The 21394-nt window shown below is 37.5% G+C and overlaps 1 protein-coding gene across 7 annotated transcripts in view; it reads left to right on the forward strand.

Annotated features, from left to right (window-relative positions):
- Nucleotides 1-21394, forward strand: part of CDH13 (cadherin 13) — a 432936-nt gene that overhangs the window by 348260 nt on the left and 63282 nt on the right. For all 7 annotated transcript variants that reach the window (NM_001396286.1, NM_001001760.2, XM_015292521.4 and 4 more), the window contains one exon: nt 743-883. In NM_001396286.1, the coding sequence (NP_001383215.1) occupies nt 743-883 (141 nt within the window). The remainder of the gene's footprint in view (nt 1-742; nt 884-21394) is intronic.

Consider the following 21394-nt stretch of genomic DNA (forward strand, 5'->3'; position numbering starts at 1 on the left):
TAATGTCTGATGTGAGAGAAGTGAATTACAAATGCTCTAACATTTCCACTCCAGAGCTGTGGCTGCAATTTCTTGGTTTTCCCCAAGTCACCCCTGTTTTTCAGCGTGGGTAAAATAAAGATGGCTTTTCCTGTAGATCTGTGTTGTTAGTGCTGTCTTTTTCTACTAGAGGTAGACAGTCAGATAAGTAACCAAGGCATAGAAATTGGATACACAGATATAAATCACATTACTTTGTAAAATATCAGATAGTTGTTGCCTGTTTCAGAAACTACTTTCTTGGTTTTTTTTTTTTGTTTTTACTGTGAAGCAAACTTAGATTACCATTCTAAGTGCTAATATGCAGAATGAATTAGATTTAATAGAATAAAATGAATGTATATGTAGATTGTGGCATTAGTATTTAATTATGTACCCATCATAACACTGATGAGACAAGCTCCTAAATACCAGTGCATTGAAGTGAAAGCTTTCTCTTAAAAAGCAATTATATTTTAATTTCTTCTCTCTTTTTTAACCTTCTTAAATAATAGGTTAAATACCGCTTACCAGTATTCACCTGTATTCCTTCTTACTGTATTCCAAACAAGGATTCCGCTGTCATGCTTTATGTTTTTGTAGAACATTAACTGTCACCGGATCCATTTCTATACCATGCTTTGATGGACCAAATTAAAATATTCGTGTGAAATAAAAGTAATAGGTAATTGTTAGATTTTATTTTTTTCTGTAATTTTTCCAGACAATGGAAACGCCGAAGTACGAGCTGGTTATTGAAGCCAAGGATATGGGCGGCCATGATGTGGGACTTACTGGAACTGCAACTGCCACTATTCTTATTGATGACAAAAACGACCACCCACCAGAATTTACCAAGAAGGAGGTAAGAACTTGCCATCTGTGTTCCACAAGATGTTGCATGTAATTTTAATTTAGCATGCTTTTGAATGGAAAGATGTTCCTTAATGGATGAGGAAAGTACTTAGACATCTTTTTATCTCAACGTGATAGACTTTCTCAGTGCTATTCTTTTATCTTAATAAGTGTATATACCTCATTTCCAAAACACAGTGCAACCACAAGGTGAAAAATTACATCAAGGTATATCATTCCGAGCTTGGCTAGTGTGAAAACTTATTTTACAAGTTCACTAATGGCATCTTTCTCCTCTTGTTCTTATGGGGGAAAGCAGAGAAGTCCCTCCTGCCTGCATTCTAGCTTAGGTCTTTTGATGATAGGGAGCACGGATGAGAGCAATGTGTTTTGTCCTGGCTTCTGTACTTCAGCTGTAAAAAAGCTACTGTTGTCAGTTCTGTATTGAAAACTATGGTCCTAAAAGCTTTAAATTCAACTTACAGGTGAAATTTTTCAAGGGAAGTCTTTTTCCTTGCAAGTTGAATTCTGCTGAACAGCACTGAAAATCTGGGGGGGGGGGGAAGGTTCTTGTTTCAGGCAAAGCATGCACCTAGTTTCCTGCCCTTCCCACAGTACTCCTTTCTCTCACCTACCTTATTAGCCTTCTCACACCTTATTAGCGTGCAGTTTTTACATCTGGCATCTGGAGAAAACTAAAGACTGAAGTTCTACCTAATAACAGCTAGTTTGGATTTTATTATAAATACTTCCTGAAGCTCTGCAGTTTTTAAGGAATATTCCCAAAAGATGAGAAGTAAGCCCTAGGAATGCTAATTTCCAGGTAATTAGAGAAGAAAAGGGAACTATTGTTGTGAAGACATTCATTCTCTTTAAATGTTTTTTTTTCCCTCTACATGTATTTTTTATATATTTTTCCTTGCCTAATTTTAGCAGTTTGACAACAGATATTTTGAAATAAATTGCTGCAATTTTACTTGAATAATTACTTCTTTCATAAATGCCTATTGAATAACATTAAAAAAGAAAGTAGGAAGATTACAAAAACAAGGAAAAAGGAATAAACAAGAAGCAGTGACAATTTTGCCAATAAGAATATTAATTTTCACTAATAAATTGCAATAGCCATAGTTGCTCACTTTAGCAGTGTCATTACACTCTCCTGAAAAGTACAATGAAGAGCCTGATCCAAACCTTTCAAGTATGTATTTGCTAACAAACTGGCCTTAGAATTGCCCTTTAGATTCCTGTCAACATATGGTTGAAATGTATTTAAAATATTGCATTATTTTAACTTTTTTGAACATAATTAACAAATGTGTTAGGACAACACAGTGTATTTACAACTAGGGACTAATTGCACTCATCAGTAGTGAAAACCGTTCATGCCTTCAGAGTGCTATTTACTTTAATTTCCAAACTTTCCTTTCAAAAGAAGAAATGTGTATTGATTACATCCTGTTTGTCCCAAGAGTATCCTCTGACTAGTGTGTAAAAAACTTGGGTGCTTATTTAGCCCCTAAATGTATTGTTAGACAATGTCTGCTTCTATGGAAATCTGGAAATGTTTATAAATTCATTTCAGGCAATGATAGTAAAATATATTTTTACTTTTAGAAATCTGTCTGTGTCTGTGTAGAAATAGAAAAGAAGGTGTGAAGAGACAGCATTGTCACTCTATGTGACACCCCAATTTTCCTAAAGATATATCTTTTAATATATACATAAACATTGTGACATGGTTTTGAATGTGTAACTACTATTTTGAGATGTTAATGACCTCAGAAACCTTCCTTCTGCCTTGCTAACTTGTATTCTTATCCCATGTATTAAGAAGAAACATATCAGTCTTTAGATGTATGGTATGAGGTCCCTTTACAAACACATACTCTAATTATGTGGTGTGAGGGCAGGGAGAGTGTCAATTAATAAAGGTAATGCCACTTGCTTTGGCTTACTGATTAAAATACTTAGCTATTGTATTTAAATACAAGATGCATACTACAGTTCTACTGATTTGAAGAAGACTTGAAAGAAAACAGCATATTCTACATGACGACTTTAGAAAGCATAAATATAGTAAATGTGAAGGTTTGATTTTTGTATGGTTAGAGATGGCTGCTTTAGTATTTGGCTTGTATAGCATTGCTGTATTTTCATAGCTGTCTTCCTTCTCTTTGAAGATAATTTCTCTCACTGTCTTTTTCCATGTTATAAAACAAAGGAATATTTACTGGCCTGTATTTTCTTCTGGCAGTATAATTTCTGCCCAAAATATCTATGGCCTTTGTTTGTCATATGCTGTTGATAGCTCAGTTAAGCCATATTTTCAGTGCATTCTCTACATCTGTAACCACAAGGGCCAAATCAGTTCCGGATATGACAAAGTGAAAGGCAATAATGTAAGATCTGGATTTTATACTAAATATTTTTTCACCATCATTTAAACAGAAGTCTGGGCATTGTATTAGTGCAATACCAGGTACTCAGGCTGTGGACAAAATGAGGTTTTATGGAATGCATTGTTAATATATATCTCTAAAAAGATATCTATGATTTCAATAACATCTATGCAAAAAAAAAGATTTTTTTTCAAACTTCCTTTAAAGTTGAAAATTTCTCTATATGTTTCTATTCCCAAGAAGCCTTAGATGTGTTAGGAGATGTTTCTTTGAGTCCTCATTTCAAAGCAATCTCAGCCATGCTTGAACAAGTCTCTCTCCATTGGAGATGAATTTTATCTTTTGACACTTGACTGATCTTCCTCTTCTTTCCTCCAGAACTTTTGACTGTACCGAAACTCTTGTGAAACAAGCCTGTGGATATGATATTTATTCGTTAGAATCCAGTTCCTTACACACTCATTCAAAACACACATTAATATGTTTATTTGATGTTTTCAGAAAGATCTAAATGTTCTTTTGCTGCTGTATGCGGCTTCTCAGTAGCTTCTGCAGTGTTTACTCAGGTTTTGATGGATAAGAATGTGCTCATCTAGGGAATGTGTTCTTCCATCTACTATTATTTTTCACTAGCATACCACAACCATGCCATTCCAATGCAACTGTAGCCTTTGTTCTTTCATTGGCATTGCATCAAGGTATAACCACAGAACTTGAGCAACTTGGCTGTGATCCAGCAAAGCACTTCCATTAACTTCAGAAGAGTTGTGTAAGCCCTTGAGGTTGTGTGTCAGGTACTTTGACAGGTTAATATATTGAATATTGCTTTGTGAGATTCAGCCCAGTTAATTGTTTTGTTACTGCCCCATTTCTCTACACATCTCAAAATATCTTTGTTCTATTTCACATATATGCTTACTTGTCTTTCCTTAGCCAGTGCTTTCAGACACTAGGGAGAAGAATGCAGTGATGTGGGTTAATAGGATGATTCTTCTTTAGTCCACCTAGTTCTCACATTGTCCTTCACCACAGATCTGGGACAGCCACACATCTGTAGTCATACACTGAGAATTAGTCAGACCTATCAGAGCGTTCTCACTTGTTCATTAGAAATTGAGACTTAATTTTGGCCAGGAGACAGTCTTGCTCTTGAGACAATTCCTCTTTCTGCTACTTCTATCCTCTCCATCAACTTCATCCTTTTCTAGGAGAAAGCACTGTAAAATAGAAAGAGTTCTTTAATATCAGGAGAATAAGGTTTGGGGAAATATTTTTCCTATTTTAGGGATAGACTATTTTTTTCTAACATCGTGTGAAATGATCTTTCCACCTAGATGAATTTTCCAGTTAAATAAAGCAGCTTGCCTCCTGTGAACAAGATAAAATTTGTATGATTTGACAAAACATCACCTCAGTGAAATTTGAGATATACTGGTGCTGTGAGTCTTAAGTGAAAAATAAGATCTGCTCATATTTTGAATACCTACTGACAGACGGTTTATAAAAGAGTAATAAATGACTAATATGTGCTTTAATAAATGATTAATCAATTCCTATAGAGACCTGAAAGCGAATAGGTTGCTTGTCACCATGATTTATGATGACTTCCAGCTCTGTCTTCTGATTCAGTTGTGCTACCCACTGGGGTAAAACAGCCCTTAGAGTACAATATGCATCTCCGTCTGCTCCTGGTTTGAAGAGGATATGAGACTTTCAGAGCACCATCTGGAGAGATTTATTTTTCAATTCAGGCTGTTGAGAAACACACTTGTAGCTTGGAGAGTCCCTGTCTTATTCTTGATATTGGCTAGATCACGTTGAAGACCAATTACTGAGCTAAAAGCACTACTGAGGTCCCTCCTGGCTTTCTTTTCCATTTTTCTTTTACAAAAATTACTTAGACATAATATTATTTTCCATTCTAGACATACCTTCCCAGCACAGACTAGATCTGTCCATTCAGATTGCAAATTCAAAACTACAGCAAATCTCACTTTCCCTTCTTTGGTGATCTGAAAGTCAACACTGATCCTACCTTGTCTTTCAGGCAAAATGTTGCCCTTTGAGATACTAATACTCCTAACGAGTTTCGTTCCTTTATCTGTGTGTCTTGGAGACAAGCAAGACCCTACATTTGGACCTGTTAATGGCGTGTGATTCCCCTTGCAAAATCACCAGACAGCCAGAGATCACCAGAGATGAGCTCTTTGGTCACCCTTTCTTTTTTTTTTTTTTCTTTCTTTCTTTTTTTCCTCTCTCTCTCTTTTAACTAGAGCTGTAAATACAAGTAGTAAGTCTACTGAAGTGTATCTTCCCTTTTCAGAACCACCCCTACACTAGGCAGATACTTGCTCTGACCTTTTTGTTCAGCTTTACCTCTCCATACTCTTGTTCCTGTACAGATCTTTACACTGAAAAAAACCCTGTGTAGTCTGATGTTGTTTTCCTTTCCTAGAACTTGAGATAATTGCATCTTCTGTTGTCATCATTGATGTGGAGGGCAAAGTATGACCTTATCTTTTTTTTGTTCTTGTATAATCAGGAGCATGCATGGTGAAGACTTGCAGTTTAGGTTATATTCTCCATTTCTTAAAATAAAGAAATAACCCTTGTGTTAATTCTGTGATATTTATTTGTTTTTCCCCAGAAATATTAACATTTGGTGAATATTTGGTGAAAACAGATGAGATGTAGTCTCGTAACTGACTTGTATTCTGTCATGTCTGAGGCAAAGCAAAGATCTAGGCGTGAATGTGTTCATTTGCAAAGAATTTACTAGTTTAGAAAGTATGTATTAGTCAAATAGAAAGCTATTTATCAAATGTATGTGAAAGGAAACAAGCATTTGATTGGTGATAAACATATATTTATTTGTAATTGAAGACTATGAGTATTCTGTTCTCACTGCTAAAATAGCACAGCGTTTGAAATTTACATTAAATTTCTATAAATTGCACCACTTCCTCATGGTTAATAATTGGTCATTACTCTCATTCATGTGGTAACATCCGTGGCATTCACAGTTTTCTCAACTGTTCTGATCAGCACAACTGATTGCAAAATCATATGAGCAGATTAGGAATCTCAGTTTATAAATATCAAAGGCATTTAGATTTCATTTTTAGAATAGTTTTAGATGCCAAAAATAAATGAGAAGAGCTCACTAGACTTAAAAAATGGATGTAAAGGCATCTCACTCCTACTAGACATCTGAAAGCTGGTGTTAGGAGAAGAGATTGCTTTGACCCTCAGTGTAATTAGGATCCCAAATGTTTATCTTCCTTCTAAATCTGATCACTTCCAAAGAACGTGGAAAAAAGCCTGTGATCAAGAGGAATGTTAATATTTCTGAGTTGTGTTATGACTATGCAATCCAAGGGCATGTGGAAGACTTATGTAAACATTCTGGCTATCCGAGTAATTAAATTACCTTTTTGTTATTTTTATTCTTCTTCCTCAATATTGTGTGTTGCTTCTTGTCAGAATTAGCTGGCTGGAGGTTTCTCATGTGACGAGAAATGCTCAGCACCACTCAGGAGCGAATTACTAACGACCTTAGAAACAAAGAAGCTGCTGCAGTGTTATAAGTAAGAATGAAATTATTTCAGAGAGAGAACAAATGCTCTTATTCTGTGCATTGACAGAAATAGAGGACTGTTGAGCAAAGCAAACATAAAACCCCCACGACTACTTAGAAGACCAGTATTTCCTCTACTCATCAAGATTCATACTGTGTGCATAATAATTGGTATTCATGTGGCTTTCAGTGAGCTATCTGCATAACCAGTGTAAGCACTTTGTTCAAGAACTTCTGCAAAATATGTTTAACACTGGGTCCATCCACTTATCACATAATTAGAGCTGGATGCACTGCATAGTGGTAGCTTGCAGACTTCTGCGATTTATCTTTGCTTGTGAGGGGTGAGTTCATTGCTTTGTTTCTCTCCACCAAGGTCATGAAATACATGAAGCTGTCTATTTAAACTCCAGATAAACACATTTCAGTGGTACCTAAAACAACAGAGTGCCTGCTTTATAATCTGAAAGCAGCTGAAAAACACTTGTATAAGTACAGGAAAGGTTCTATGAATAGAAATGATCATTCAAACAGTGTGAAATTAGGGAGGAATAGAAAGTCTCTTCACTGCTTCTCCAGATCTGACTTTTCCCCACCATTCTTGATCTCCATTGAGCTCACAAGTAAGCTTGTGTTTTTGCCAGTCCTTTTCTCTCTTTTTTTTTTTCTTTTTTGTTCCTTTCCTGCCCTTTGCGTAGTTTCTTTGATTTGTTATGATCAGCTGATCTGAGCATCCTTGATGTGAACCTCTGTATGAGTCCTTGGCTTTTGTAACCCCCTGGTTATTCTCAGAAGGTCAGCAGCAGCTGAGTGGTAATAACAGCAATTCTCACTACAGCTGGTAAATCCTCACTGCAAAACCATTCCAGGGCTGACTATCCTCTGCAGACCTCCTCCATCTGCTTCTGCTAACAGCAAATATCCAAACACTGTGAGCAACAAAAAAAGCCATAAAACCACAATTTATTGCTCTTCTACAAGAAGTGAAGGTTAATATGCTTTCTCAGTATGGTCCACGAAGTGAGAACTTTACCATAGATATTAAGTTCTGAATTACAAAGCAAACAGTAGCAGTAAGTGTTTTGATTACATATAGCACAAGTGCATTTGGGTATGTAAGTGGGGAGTAGAAATTAGAGATGAAGGAAGCTTCTGAGAGAGGCTCTTGAAAGGCACACAAACTAAACAACGATAATGTATTGTTTCAGGCCTGGGCTTGGACCACTTATTCGAGAAAGCTGAATAAACATAATTATTAGCAGTCATTGCTAGGAAGTCCTATGTGATTTTCCAATTAAACATTTTCTGTCCAACTGGAATTTTGCAGTTGCCTTCAAATCAAATTAGGATTGCTTTCTGGAGATTTCAGTTTAAACATAAATTTTAAAATTGGAGTATTTAGCCTGAGAAAGCACACATGATTCTTTTGTTTGGGTTTGTTTGTGTTATGAATGTGCTGCTGGAGCATTATATGGAAATGTAATTTCACTTCTCTTCAATTTTGGCTTATAGTATATTTTTTCCTCCATCACCTCTCCAGAGAGTTTCACCTTCAGTACTGAGTGCAGGCAGGTGATGCGCAGGGTTCAAAGCAACTTCACACAATGTTTTTCAGATTAGGATATGTGTTGTAGTAGGTTTATCAATGAAATCTTTCTCAAAATAACTTTTAATTTCTGTATGGGGAGACCTTGCTTGCCTGTGTAATGTCCAGTTTACTGAAATCCCAAGTTCTGTAGACAAACCGTGGTTTTCATACGTGGTATTCATTGCAGGGTGACTCTGAAGTCAATGTCACCTTGCTATTATTCAGCCTATACAGTATGTACACTAGTGGGTAGCTAGCGGGGAACAGATGACCTTGTGTTACCTGTGCTGTATAGCTAGCAAAAAATGTTCTAGGACTTGAAGGGACATTTTTGTTACATACGTAAAGAGTTGCAGTTCCTAACATGCAAAACATGAAATGCAAAGTACTCTACATTTCCTTGTCTGACGCAGCACAGCTGATGTGAGTAGCAGTCCAAAGAGGGATTGTTAGATGTGTGGCAAAATATTGTTCTAATCCCATGAGTTAAGGAGCCCACACTGTTAATATGCCTCTAGCATCTGTAGGAGTTCTATTTTAAAAGTAGGATTAAACAAGATAACACACTATAGATCTAAACATATTCAATTTGCACCAGACAAAACCCTATTTAATAGCAATTACACAATATGGGCGAGCTGCTATCGTAGTTGTAGCTCAGATGAACAGAAGGGATTTATAAAACTGAATTCATACAAAAATAACAGTGATGTGCCTGCGTAGGTCATTCCACCAGAGAGAATTTTGTGGTCGGTTTATCAATTTCTTCACTGACAAGTGAGATTTTAAGATTTTTTTTGTCAGCGGCACTAAAACTGATTTGGCTACTACAAATTTTGCTAACCATCTGTGCATACGAATCAAAATGTCAGGATTATTTAGACAAAATATCTTTTTTCCTTCTGCTCTGGAACATTACAATAGTGAACCAATAAAAATCAACATGCTAAAAGGAGCTGTACATTTACTCAAGTGAAATTGTTAGTAAGTGCCTAAGAAAGAGACTCATTTGGAAAGCAATGAAATTCTGTAGGGCTGATCATCTCTTGAAGTTACTGGAATGAAAATGGTGTTGATACGTTTAAGAAAAAAACAGATTAGAGGATACATACAGAGCTCTTTGCAGCTATAGTCTCTGTTGAGGAAAATGATACAGGAGTGTAATTTATTCATATCCTTGTACTTTCTGCTTTGGCTTATTTCCAGGGCTTGTTTGCCTTAGAGTCCCAGATGCTGATTTGCTTAAAGGGTAGCCCTTTCTCTAGCCGGCTGTCTAACAATCACTTAATATTTATTTGTTTTTACAAATGTTTTCCCCTGTGTTCCCAATCCATATGTCACAAGAAGAAGTAGAATCTCAGCACTACATGCACTACTAACTTCATCCTCTTTTTACTGTTCTGGAATTTGACCTCATGCTGAAAAATCCCCGAGTCCAATCCAGTTACCTGACCCTGTTTCCATCCAACACTGTTGCTCTGTGGCCAGTCCTTATGAATTTGTCTCATTTTGTATTATTTTCTTCCACTTAGGTTGATGCAGTTATTTTTAGAGGGTTTTTTTGTCCAGTTCTGTGCATACTGAGGCACTAGTCACACAGTGATCTAGTGTTTCTGATATTTAAATTGCACAGTGCTGAAATGTATAATATTTTTGTGTCATCCTCCAAAATCTCTTTTGCCTGCTTCATAATAGTCTATTAAAAAACAAACAAAACAACCAACAGCTTTTGGTCTTTCAAGCTTGCTATTTAGTTAGCTATCTGTAATTAACCTTACCTGAATTTCAATCATTTCCTTTTGTTTTATTTAGCTTTAGATTTTCCTTTCTCTTTAAAGTCCTTGAGTTTGTCATTGACTCTCAGACCTGAACGTCTACTATCCCTTAAATAAATTTCCAGTTTCTGCTTCAGCTCTACTGGGGCTGATTTCTGTGGTGTATCCATTGACTGCTCTTTGACATGAACATCGTCTCCTTTTCCCCTCTCTTTATTTCTGTCACTTTTCCCGCTGTTCTCTTATACAGAAAGCTGTTTGTGTAATATTTCATGAAAAGCTGTGTTTCTCTGTTGTCTCATGGTCCTCTTTATGTCTTCAGGATTTTCTCCTTTAATTTCTGGAAGATCTTCCTTTCTGCCATTCCCTCATGCTGTGAACTCTTCTTTGTCCCCTCACTCTCTTCTTCCTCTTGTGAACCACCTTTGTGTTTTCGTGACTTAAACTGTTTGTTTATGACTTGCAGAAGTCTACATATGCTTTTTTTTCTACCTTCTATAAATCGAGTCCCATCACCGCTTCCACATATCATCATCTCACTTTTTTTCTTATATGGTTTATTTCCTCCTCCTCAGCTCATTTGTTTTGACCGCTTTCAGTCACTGAGGCCAACAGTGCCCATACGTTATGTCGTACTGTCAGATGTTCTTAGATCAATGATTTTTCTTCATTTAGAAGACTGATGGTAAGGAGAGCGCTGCTGTCCTCAACAAGTTTAAAGGGTTGGAAGCAATCTTTTGGCTCAAAAGAAGTTTGGAAAAACTAGGCAGTTATTTGAGAAACTTTGAAAACACATACAAGAAAAATGAATCCTGCTAAATAAGCTCATATCTAAAATAAACAGTTGTCTGTTGCTGAAATAATACCAAGGAAAAAGATTTATCTGTTGTATTGATATTCTTAGCTGCTTGTATCCGAGGCTCCCATCCAAACGGTGTTCCATAGAGATGTGAATGCAGGATTAGACTATAATTTAAATCTGGATTTTTTATGTATGCAAATGTGTATACACAGAAATACGGGTCCACAGATGTTTGCCTACCTAAACAAAAAAACAGATGTTTTCACATCCTAAAATTGCATTTTCTAATATAGATTAAATTAAAAATGAAATGTGGTTAGGTTTTACGTCTGCTTGAAAATAACACAACTCACATTTGAAAACGGAGAACACTGTAGTTGATTAATAGATTCAGTGTTGAACTAAGCATAGAAAAAAGTGTATGTTTGAAGACGGATGAAGGGCATGTTTTCTAAGTTAGCAGCTCTGACCTTTTCAAGTTTTCCATCTTAAATAATAATTGAAGCCATGAGTAAATAAATCCAACTTTGCCTGCAGATGTTGAACTCTTTAATGTCCTTTTACTCTAACATAGCTGCTGCCTGATATTAATGGCAGAAACAGTTTTATCATGTCCCATGCTGTGGCTGACTGGTAGTCTCTAGGAACTGTTTTCTTTCCTCCAGCCATATGATTAAAATGCAGTTTCAATCAATAAATCTGTATAGTTTCTGTCAATGGTAAGTGTTTGCCTAGGGGTCTTCTGTGTCCCAGAGGCTGCTTTTTTTTTTCTTCAGTTCTTCTATATTCACCAGAGAACCAAATTACAATAAGTCTTGTTTACCTAGGCTGCCTGTTGAGGTTGTTTTTGGACTGCCTGCTGCAAATGGAGCGAGCAATACAGAGCACACAAAAACATTCACAGGCTGGTAGATATAGATATAGATGTTAGCAGTAAGGAACCTCTCTTAACCACATTGAGCTCCTCTGTAGCCTCTGTGAAGAGTTTGCTTTAGGAAGATTAAATATTTAAGCACATACTCTTCACTCATTTGCCATGTTAGTAGGCAACATGGTCAGAGGAGAGCTGCTCAGATTCTGACATGCGATTTCAGCTGAACTTTACCACTTTTCAAGGATGTCAGATAATTCTTGTTCTCCCTTCCCAAGAATGAGGATCATCTCAGCTGATCAATGAGGCAATATATGAGCAACTAATCGATTTTGGATTCTCTTTCTTCTAGTAGCAATTGCTTTAATGCAATCGATTAAAAGGAAATTTTAATGATGTCACTAATTGTGCTTTTAAAGGAAACATGACAGCTATTACTGAACTATTAATTTATTGTTTTGCATGGTGATCAATTTGGATAATCAAAACACTAGCTTTTTAAAAGTTACATTCCCTGCAGTCTCACTTGTTTATTTGATAAATTTGCATGTCATCCTTGGAAATAATGGTAGCATGGAAACAATGAAGTGATTGTATTCAACTCGTAATTTTTTCCAGTTCATTTTTCTTTATTACAGGAGATGCGAGAGAAAAATAGTTTTCCTGAATTTGGCAGATGTCAATACATGTTTCCATACATACATGAAGTCAAGAAAACAGTCCAGTTTGTTTCTGTAAAAGTCTCTCTTTAGTTGCAAGTACTAGGCAGTAGCTGTCTATATGAATAGGCATTAGTCAGCAGAAATGAGTGTTGCACATCTGAATTATTTATTCAGAAATAATAAGCATGGATTGTCAACACTTACACAGAGGATTTATCTGTGTTATGCAGTAAAGCTATTAGGATGTCTTTGCTGGGCTAATTTGTACGTGTTCAGGGAGCATCTTACTTCTAAATGCCCAGTGTCCAGCATATAGTTTGAAGCTCACTTATTCTATAAATTTATTTTTTTAAATTCATAAAGTATGGGCAACATTACAAATGTTAATGCTACTATTATAGGATCATAATTTAAAAATACCAGTGTTCTCAAAGGGCTCCAGCAGTGTGTCATTTCCCTGCTTTATTAAAATGAATGAACAGATGTACAATTTATTTCTGCTGAACTATCATCTAAATTCATAAGCTATTTCTCATGTGCCTGAAATCCGTGTTGGTTTCCCATTTTCTTTGCCTTAGAAAAAAAAAAAAATTACACTCTGCCATTTATCACTCTGGGGATATAAACGAGAAGTATACTCTCCACTTCATTCACTTTAGACTAATATTCTCAGTACAATTTAAATCCCATCTCTTCAAGGCTAGTCAGCAAAACCTGGGCACTGGAACACCCAGGAACCAATTGGAAAATGGCATTGCTATCTATGTTGAAGATTGGCAGGTAGACTCTGGGGACACTATCTGTTCTCTCTGACAGAATGAGGTGGCACACGACTGCATTTAATCTTTTTGGTTGGCACTTAAGATGCCAACAGAGGCTATGAGATTTCTTAGCAACATGTTGGGAAGCAGCAAATAATGACAAGTAAGTAGGAGAGGTGAGGAGGTTGGGCATAATTGTAGTGAAATTTGCAGCTAAGGAGCACGTATCATATGGCCCCAGCCACTAACAATGATGTGTTTATTTGTCTTGCTGTGGTCACCAAGCATGGCAGGTGCTCCATGGAAGTGATAAACAAAACAGGACAATGCAGAGATTAGATTGAGTAAAATTATGGAGGCTTGAAAGTACGTGAAATAGACACGTTGCCATGGGAAAAAAATGAGTATAAATATCCCAGACGGTGTACTCTCAGCCTATCGTTGTTCCCATTTGTTGGCAACGTTTGTGGGCAATGTGAGGGTGATATTTTGCACTAATTCCATGTGAGGAATGAGTGGATAATATGCCCTGGGGTTTCTGGCAGCATTTCCTCTTCAAGCTGCTTCTAAGGGTTTACGTTGTAAGCAAGCTGTAAAATTTTTCCGATGGATTTGTAGTTGACAACAGAATTCTCAGGCTCAGATCATGTTGGGTTTTTAAATTTATTTATTTTTTCCCTGATAAAAGTCACTTTGGCAAGAGTAATAGTGGAACAGAATGTGGATCAATCTGCTTTCTTCATTCCATAGCTGCTCTGGAATTTAAATGTAGGCCTTTAAGTACTTCTTTGCCAGACAGTTCAGGAACATTACGAAGTAATTGTTGAGATCTGTAAGGAAGATTTTTGTTCAGAAGACTTTTATGCAATGGTAGGAACAGCTTGTCAGGAAAGATGACGTTTTCAGTAGTGAAAAAGGAAGAGTTATAGCTGGAACAAGTATTTCTTTATGGTGGCCACACTGCAGACATTCTCAAAAAAACTAAATTTGGATATCTAGTTCTGCCATTGCTGTTCCCTTTCAATCCTTCCCTAAACTGACATAATAATTATTTTTGTTTCCTTTTTCTTTATGTTCTCTTGCCAAAAGAGAGTACTAGTAGCTAGGAAAGCAAATGTCAGAAGCATAATTCTCAAATTTTATCTGCACTAGTAAAGACAAGTGTGACTTTGCAGTCAGACCCTCTATCTCCCGCAGTCAGCCCCAAATCCAGTGCAGAAGAGTCCTGCATGACTGGGAGTTTGAGTTTGGAAAAAAAATTAAGGAATTCCTTCCTAACAACTGGTTTTTGAGCAAAGAAAATTTATCTTTTTTGTAATCCAGTGAGATTCATGGAATTCAACAAGAAACACTGCATTAAAAGTGTTAGAAGGCTATGAAAAAGTGTTTTGTTCTCCCTTCCATTTTGGGCCTTGGATTTGGGCTTATCGTGTATCTGCAAGGGAAGGGATCTCAAGATATAATGACATCCTATCCTCCTATTTGTACAGTATCCAGTATTTGTTTATCTTATTTTTTCTTCAAGAACCTTGAAGATTTATTCTCCATGCTCTCCCAGCAATATATCACAATACTTCAGCTACCCTTGAGATTTGACTCATTTTTTAAGGGAATTTTCCTTGCTTCGACTGAAGCCCATTGCTTCTTGGCCTTGTCCGCTACAAAGGTGGTAGACAGATAATCGCCTTCTCTACAGCAGCCCTACATGTATTCTAGCTATGCAGGTTTCTTCAAGGCTGGGAATGATAGATGTTTGTCTGCTCTCTGGTTGCTGTGTCTCCTGTGCTGTGGGCAGGAAGTGGGTGCAGTACTACAGCTGAGTCCCCAGTGCTGAGCAGATGGGAGATTTCCTGCTTCTGTCTTGCACGCTATCCTTGTTACACATCTCTGCAGTTTTGCTGTTGTTGCAACATTAAATTGCCTTTACTGTCCATGATTCTTTTCCAGTAGCAGAATAAGTGACAAAACTAGCATCTGCTATGTGTGGTTTCTTCTTCTTTCATCTTCTTCACAGGAGAGGAAGGGTGGATATATTTTGAGCATTTTGATGTGATGCGATTTCATCGCTCTTTATTTTCTTCTATACATGTGGGTTTGTGTTTAATACAGAGGATTTGATTATATCATCTGGATGTTTTCTTTTTATTTGTTTTGGGTTTTTTTTTTCTGTAACCAGCTGAGGATGTTTCATAGAATCATAAAGGTTGGAAAAGACCTCTTAAGATTCTGTAGTCCGATTGTCCACCTACCACCAACATTGCCCACTAAACAATGTCCCTTGGTACCACGTCATTTCTTACACAAAAGAGAATGTATAATCACTGGCCAGGAAGCTTTATGTCATAGCTAGGTACTCAGTGATCCTTCTCCACATCTTTCTGCTAATACATCTAACTTCTGACCTGCAATTATCCTGCAGTTCCTATTCTGAGTTTCTTTTAAGCTAAGGGAGTGTGACAGCTGAGTCAGACTTTCTGCCAGAGGCAAATGTGCAGAGGGGCTTAGGGTGAGATTCATCAGTTGCAGAGTTAGTTTGGAGCAGGTTTCATTAGGAGACTGTTTTATAAGCATATAGCATTTTTCATTCCAAAGAACCCCAAAGGAACATACAAAAAATGGATCCTCTCTATGGGCAAACAGAAGATTAAACTGCAACTTTCTGCTGCTTGCAGGGAAAATGGAGGTTTAAGACTTTGTTTCCTTTACTACAGGATTCTACTCAGGAAAGTTGCTTAACTTTCTAAAGAAATACAACCAGCTCTGGTATTGGATTGTTACTCTCAAAATCTTGTTGATGAGCAAAGGGAAGTCCCACCTTATATCTAAAGCCAACAATTCATTGTTAGCATTACTGAAAACTAATCTAAGCCAGTGCTATTCCAAGAATCATTATCAATCCAGATCTGATAACTACAGGAAAATGCACAAAAAGGGTACATAATTATATGAATACAGTTATAAAATTGTTGCACAGGTGCTTCTTAGTTTCTACCACTATTTCTGCTCATCCTTCCTGGTTCCTCTAGGTCTTAAAGACAGTGGTTTCAGTGCAGTATTTGTGGTATTGGTGTTAGGACAGGTTGCCTTCTTCTTGAATCAGAACAAATGTCATGCTCGTGTTGATGATTTCTTCTCCCTCCCTTGCTCCTCATACTGGCTAACACACTTTTAACTAACATGTTGCTCTTTCTTTGTTGATCTGAAGCTCCATATTACTTTCAAAGTTATATGATGCCTTTATGTTTGTTAGATACGTTTTCTTTGTTTCCCCTACAACTTATTTTGTCCAGCTTCAGGTCTACACTTCTTTAACTGAAATTGGTGAGTAGTTTATAGCCTGTGGGTCTCCATGCTTCATGCCTGGTTATGCCATGGTTTCACTTCACTGCGTCCTGTGTCACCACTTCTCAAGGACTCTTCTATTATACAAAGCCTGTGTTGCTCTATGCTACGTTATCACATGATAGTCGTGAAAATGGTGGTACTATGCAAAGGTAAACAAGAGGAAATACTAACTCCAGTTACCTTCCCAGGGTACCATATTACCAAGCCGCATGGTTACTGTATTTCTTTGTTATCTAGACAGCAGTTAGCATGACCCCACTGGAATCCTTCAAGCCCTATTCACAGCAAAAAGAAGTTTGAGTATTTGTGTAACTACAGCCCTTTGTCTTCACTGAAAGGGTGATTGTGAAAATGATGTGTTCTGATACATCTGAAAGTGTGCTGGAAGCTCTTCATCTTCATTAGCCCACTGAGATTGTGGTAACCAACCCATCTCTTGGTGAGAAGGCAGAGACAGTGGCTATGGCAGCAGCCTCAGGACTCAGAATAAATATTAGTGATCAGCAGACTCAGAGTTGTTATATAGGATGTAAAACTAACCGGTAGGAGTCAAATCAAGCTGCTGGGCATTTGTATTCATGTGAGAAGTACCTTGAGACTTTCAGGGAGTAGGAAGGGATCTCTTTGGTAGTTATCCCAGACACACTACTTGCAGCTTCAGGCAACAGAAGTACAGCCATGGTATCTTTAATGAGCTCCCCTAAACACTATCAGGGCATACATGAGGGGGCTGCATTGCCTAAACATAGGACTGTAGCATACCACATGTAATCAAAGCCTCTTTGCCTGAAATACAAACAAAATGGGAATATATTGTTATATAATAATAAACGTTATTTATTTAAAACAATATTAAACAATCTAAACAATATTAAAAAATCTACTAAAGGCAAAAAAAAGAATAAAATCTGGCAGCAGAGGCAGGGACAAATGGAGAGAGCCAAGAGGAGCTCTCTGAGCCACCTCCAGCATTTGTACCTAGGAAAAATGCAACTGAGCTGTGAAGTGTGTATGTGTGTCTATGAGAATGTTTATTATACCAGTTAATACAGGCAACTCATCCTCCTCTGGTTTTTCTTTCCCTCTCAAAGCTCAACATCCCTGACTTTATGAGTGAAAATTTCACAAGTAATTGAAGTTGCAAATTCCAGAAGAATATTAAATTAGAAATTAAGCAAAAAAAGTTGAAATTAAGCATCAGTTGGAGAACAGGAATCCTGGGCAAATTTTCTAATGTAGTGGTACAGCAATTGGAATAATTTTTTTTTTCTAACTGCTTCACTAACTACATTGATTGAATTAAATGTGTTCTGTGGTGCTAGCTAACCTCTGACCCCAGTTACTCAGGATAATCAGGGGGGTAATCAGCCTGCCGTGATCTGAGCTCCAAAGTAACGAGAATATTGCAAGGTTCAGGAAGCCTGTGCTGGTATTAATCAGATGTCATCAGTGCTTGATTATAAATCCTAAAGACCATCAAATTGATACAACATGGTTTAATTCACTAAAAATTAGGTATCTACATATTAATCACCAAGATGAATATCTGAAAGTGATTGCTTTTCTACTAAGTGAAGTCAGGTGTCAACGCTTTGGAATGCTGCACAGTTTAGTAATAAATATAATGATCAGCATCAGCACAAAAGTAGCATTAGCCAGATTAAAAAAGATTTTGTTCTAACCTCAAATAGATTTTTCCTCCTACTGGAGTTTACAGCTCCATTGAAATCATTCCTCATGTTTCAGCTCTAATTATGAGCTTACTCAGAAGCAAGAAATAGTATATATTTCAAGCTACCTGCTAACGCAGCATTTCCTCACTTCCAAGGGGAGAAAGAGTAGCTGCTTACAGTATATCATACAGCTATGGATAGAAATTAAGTGATATTTATTGTCCCTTAAAATTATTTTCTCCGGAATTGGCAAGCTCATTTGAAAAATCTGTATCTATAAATTTGCATTAGGATCCAGTTAATTGCCGGCATACTTGCTTGCTCTCTTTGGGAAGAGTGGAAATCTGATACAAATGTATTAGCATATTATGTAGATGTTTGGTACAGAAGAAGGGGAAGCAGTCATAGGAGAGTGTTAGCACAGATACTAATAAACTAATTTTCTTCATGCATGTTCACCCATGTCACACAGAGGGTGGTGACGCACTGAACAGGTTGCCCAAGGAGGCTGTGGATGCCCCATCACTGGAGGCATTCAAGGCCAGGCTGGATGTGGCTCTGGGCAGCCTGGTCTGCTGGTTGGTGACCCTGCACATAGCAGGGGGTTGAAGTTGGATTATCATTGTGGTCCTTTTCAACCCAGGCCATTCTATGACTCTGTTGTGATTTAACAAGCGTTCAGCCCTGTGGAAAAGCCTTTTTGATGTAAACTAATGTTAATACTAAATGCTTATTTCTCTTACTGGTGTCACCTGTATTTCCTGGGAATTGCCTTTATTTGCAATAGAAATGTTGTCTGCCTGGAATTGGAGATCTTACACTGTTTCTCAGGGATTTTTATAATCCCACAGTGTTAGTGGTGTCTGGGATGAAGAAACTGTAATTCCTGGATATCTCAGCAAGAGCTGCTCTAGTGATTACTTGCTGTGTGAATGCACGGTGCTCTCTTACAGTCATGTTAACTGTGGAGTAACTGTGCTAGGCGTGATTCTCCTTACCTTCCAATAACACTTTGCAGTGATGATCTTCACAGGCACAGTAATCACAATGTACCATCCTACTAAACAGGCTACGCTTGCTGTTATGTTCAGGTAACCTCTGCAGCTCATACAAGGTAGTTCTGATAGGCTTGATTCATTGTATACAGGCTTCACTGTGTGCAGCTTTCTATTTAAAGCATACGCAGTGCCTTGGCCCATCTTGACCTCCCTTTTAATTCTTGGTGCCCGGTATAAAGTGAGGAGCACTGTCATCAAGCTTGTAGTTATTTGCATTGCCCAAGCAGGTTAGAGAGAATTCAGGTTATATAAAAATTCTTCCTTCATTTTTTCTTATTAATTAAAAAAATAATGAAATGACAAAAAAAATGGTTATTTATTTACAGCAAAACATATCCAACTGAGGCTGAAAAGGTGTTTGTGTTGAAGAAGGTTATGTGTACAGAGAATTCATGGTTGGAAATACATAAATAGCATGTTAGGAAATGAAAGAACTCAGAATGTTCCCTCTGTGACATTGTAGACAGGAAATAAGTACACAATGGGCGCTTGCAAAAGTAACATTTCACTTTCCTTTTTACAAATACTTCTCTTTCAAGAAAAGATGAAATGAATATTGGCAAAAAGAGTTGGGCAGTGGGAGATAGAGACCGTGGGTAACCTTAAAGCAGTGAATTCATTTAGCATATCTTTTCTTTCTTCCTGACCTTTTCCTCATCTGCACAATGCCAAACTGCTTTATGCTTCAATCACTCTTCAGCACTGTGGGTCTCAATATACACTTAAATCTCATGCGTTTTCAAAGCAGGCCACCCCAGCTGCAAGTGAACTCCTCTCAGGCTGCCTTTTGAAAGCTCACATCACAGTGCTGTATGGGGAGGCTCAGATCACTCCACAGTCATTAGTCCAATAGGTTACATTTATTTCTGTTATTCTCTCTTCTTGACCTTAGGAAAGGAATTTTTCTGTTCTAATGGGGCTGGAGACCCCAGTACCTTGTCAGGTTAACAAGAGCACTGTGGTTTACTGAATGTTCAAGATACAATTAAGATTTTTCTGCTATGGGAGGAAAAAATAGAATAGGAGAGAGACCATTAATTACGATAGTTCACCTATGCCTCAGATCTCTAAATTATTCTCCTTGCAACATACCTTTTTGATCTAGCAGTAATACAGATATTCAGCGAATACTGTGTGCATGGGATTGTAGGATAGATAATTTGTAAGAAAGTCACATAGAACTAGTAGGCAAAACTACACGCGGTAGGCTTCATTCATCACTTTGTTGGCAGGCATAGAACACTTGTGTTCAGATGGATTGAAAAATGGAGTGTAGGACTAAATTCTCCCTTCCCCACCTACTTTTCCACAGAAAATGCTGGCTAGAGATTTCATTTTAAATTTCAGACAAATTCTGTATCACTACAGATAAAACTGCCTGTAAACTTCCATCTGTACCTCCTGCCTCCACTGGCACAGTGGGAAACCTTGCAGAGTTCTTATCTGCTTCCAAAAAAGAATTTTCAGACTGGGCTAACTTCAGTTGGCTCTCAGCTGGAGGGGCTTGTAAATCTAGGGCATCTCATCCCCGTTGGTTGGCATAACCTAAAATGCCAGAAGTATGGGGAATTGATGAAAATTGCTAAAGTATTCTAGAGATACCAGTTGCTTTCGATGCCTGAAATGGTGCAGTTAGCCGCTGCTCACCAAAGACCGTGTGAAGAGGCGTAACCACTGTCAAAGCATCTGCTCTTGGCAGCTTGGGTTGTGATCAGCTGTAAGCTGACGCAGTGAATATCTTCTCTAGAAAAAAGCTACTGTGTCCTCCCAGCACACAAAACAAAGATATCTGATTAGATGCATATGCCTCTTTTTATCTAACAGCCCAAAGAGTGTGCCATTGAGAGAATCTCATTTACATTGTAATTTCCTCTCTCTGCAAAGACATGGTGGCTTCTTAACCTGTTCAGAACAGGGTTCAGATTTGCAGTATAAAGGTACCAAAGCAGATTTATTATTTTTTTTCACAGCATTCTGAAAAGTGTACAAAGGATTTAAAAAGCCCTA

This window comes from Gallus gallus, chromosome 11, assembly GCF_016699485.2.
Source record: "Gallus gallus isolate bGalGal1 chromosome 11, bGalGal1.mat.broiler.GRCg7b, whole genome shotgun sequence".
Lineage (NCBI taxonomy): Eukaryota > Metazoa > Chordata > Aves > Galliformes > Phasianidae > Gallus > Gallus gallus.